Genomic DNA, 1,424 nt, shown 5'->3' on the forward strand with positions numbered 1-1,424 from the left:
AAAAGGGAAGAGGTGGGGAGAGGGAAAGGAGGTAAAATGTGGGAAAAGGGAAGGAGGGAAACAGTGGGAAAAGGGGAAGAGGGAAGAGGTGGGAAAGGGAAGGAACCCAGTGGGAAAGGAGCAGGATTCTTCCCACTTCCCATTTCCCCCCCCCAGAACTTCGAGGCCGAGGAGGAGCTGGTGGAACTTTCTTTCTCCAAGAACGGGGAGGAGCTGGGGGCAGCCTTCAGGATCCCCAGGGCTTCCCTGGCCCAACGGGCCCTCCTGCCCCACGTGCTGTGCAGGGGCTGCGTGGTGGAGCTGAACTTTGGGCAGAACCCTCAGCCCTTCTTCCCAATCCCTCAGGATTTCCTCTTCATCCACAACGTTCCCGTCGAGGATCGAGTCCGAACTCCCCTCCCTCCCAAATCCACAGAGGAATGTGAGGTCAGGCCCCTTTTCCTGAGCCCCCAGGAGGGAATTCTCAGCTTATTCCCACCCTTTGGAGTCTGTTTTAGTTCTTTTTGGTTTGATTTTCTTCTTTTTCTCCCCCTTTTTCCTGCTTCTTGCCCAGGTTCTGTTGATGGTCGGGCTGCCGGGATCTGGGAAAACTCAATGGGCACAAAAACACACCCAGGAAAACAGGGAGAAAAGGTTTAATATCCTGGGAACAGAAACTGTTCTGCACCAGCTGAGGGTGAGTGGCAGCAATTCCCATGGGGAATGGGGAGCCCAGTTCCTTCCAGAGCAGGATTGGGCAGGATTGGGGATCCCAGTCCCTTCCTGGGGCAGGAGTGGGGAGCCCAGTTCCTTCCAGAGCAGGACTGGGGATCCCAGTCCCTTTTTGGGGCAGGATTGGGGAGCCCAGTTCCTTCCAGAGCAGGACTGGGGATCCCAGTCCCTTTTTGGGGCCGGATTGGGGATCCCGGTCCCTACCTGTGGCAGGATTAGGGATCCCAGTCCCTTCCAGAGTAGGACTGGGGATCCCAGTCCCTTCGTGGGGCAGGACTAGGGATCCCAGTGCCTTTCTGGTGCAGGATTGGGGATCCCAGTCCCTCCCTGGGGCCGGATTGGGGATCCCAGTCCCTCCCTGGGGCCGGATTGGGGATCCCAGTCCCTCCCTGGGGCCGGATTGGGGATCCCAGTCCCTCCCTGGGGCCGGATTGGGGATCCCAGTCCCTCCCTGGGGCCGGATTGGGGATCCCAGTCCCTTCCAGGGGCCGGACTGGGGATCCCAGTCCCTCCCAGAAGTCTGGAACCCCCCCCATTCCCCACCAAACCCATCCCGGGGTGGGACACGAAGGCCTTGGGAGCCTCCCCGGGTTCCTGGAGCCTTTTCCTGGCCCTGATTCCCAGCCCTTCCCTTCCCTGGCAGCCGAGGGGCCCGGAGGTGGAGGAGCTGGACGCCCAGAGCCGGGACCTGCTGCTCCAGCAGGCAGCCCAGG

General features: G+C 60.6%; 1 protein-coding gene across 1 annotated transcript in view; it reads left to right on the forward strand.

Annotated features, from left to right (window-relative positions):
• Window positions 1–1,424, forward strand: part of HNRNPUL2 (heterogeneous nuclear ribonucleoprotein U-like 2) — a gene marked incomplete at both ends in the record, with an annotated part of 8,829 nt that overhangs the window by 5,726 nt on the left and 1,679 nt on the right. Inside the window, 3 exons of the mRNA XM_009995644.1 lie at window positions 157–426; window positions 554–676; window positions 1,355–1,424. The exon at window positions 1,355–1,424 is cut by the window's right edge and continues 3 nt beyond it. Coding sequence (XP_009993946.1) covers window positions 157–426; window positions 554–676; window positions 1,355–1,424 — 463 coding nt within the window. The remainder of the gene's footprint in view (window positions 1–156; window positions 427–553; window positions 677–1,354) is intronic.

This window comes from Chaetura pelagica, unplaced genomic scaffold (genome assembly GCF_000747805.2).
Source record: "Chaetura pelagica isolate M959 unplaced genomic scaffold, ChaPel_1.0 scaffold844, whole genome shotgun sequence".
In the NCBI taxonomy this organism is placed as follows: Eukaryota; Metazoa; Chordata; class Aves; order Apodiformes; family Apodidae; genus Chaetura; species Chaetura pelagica.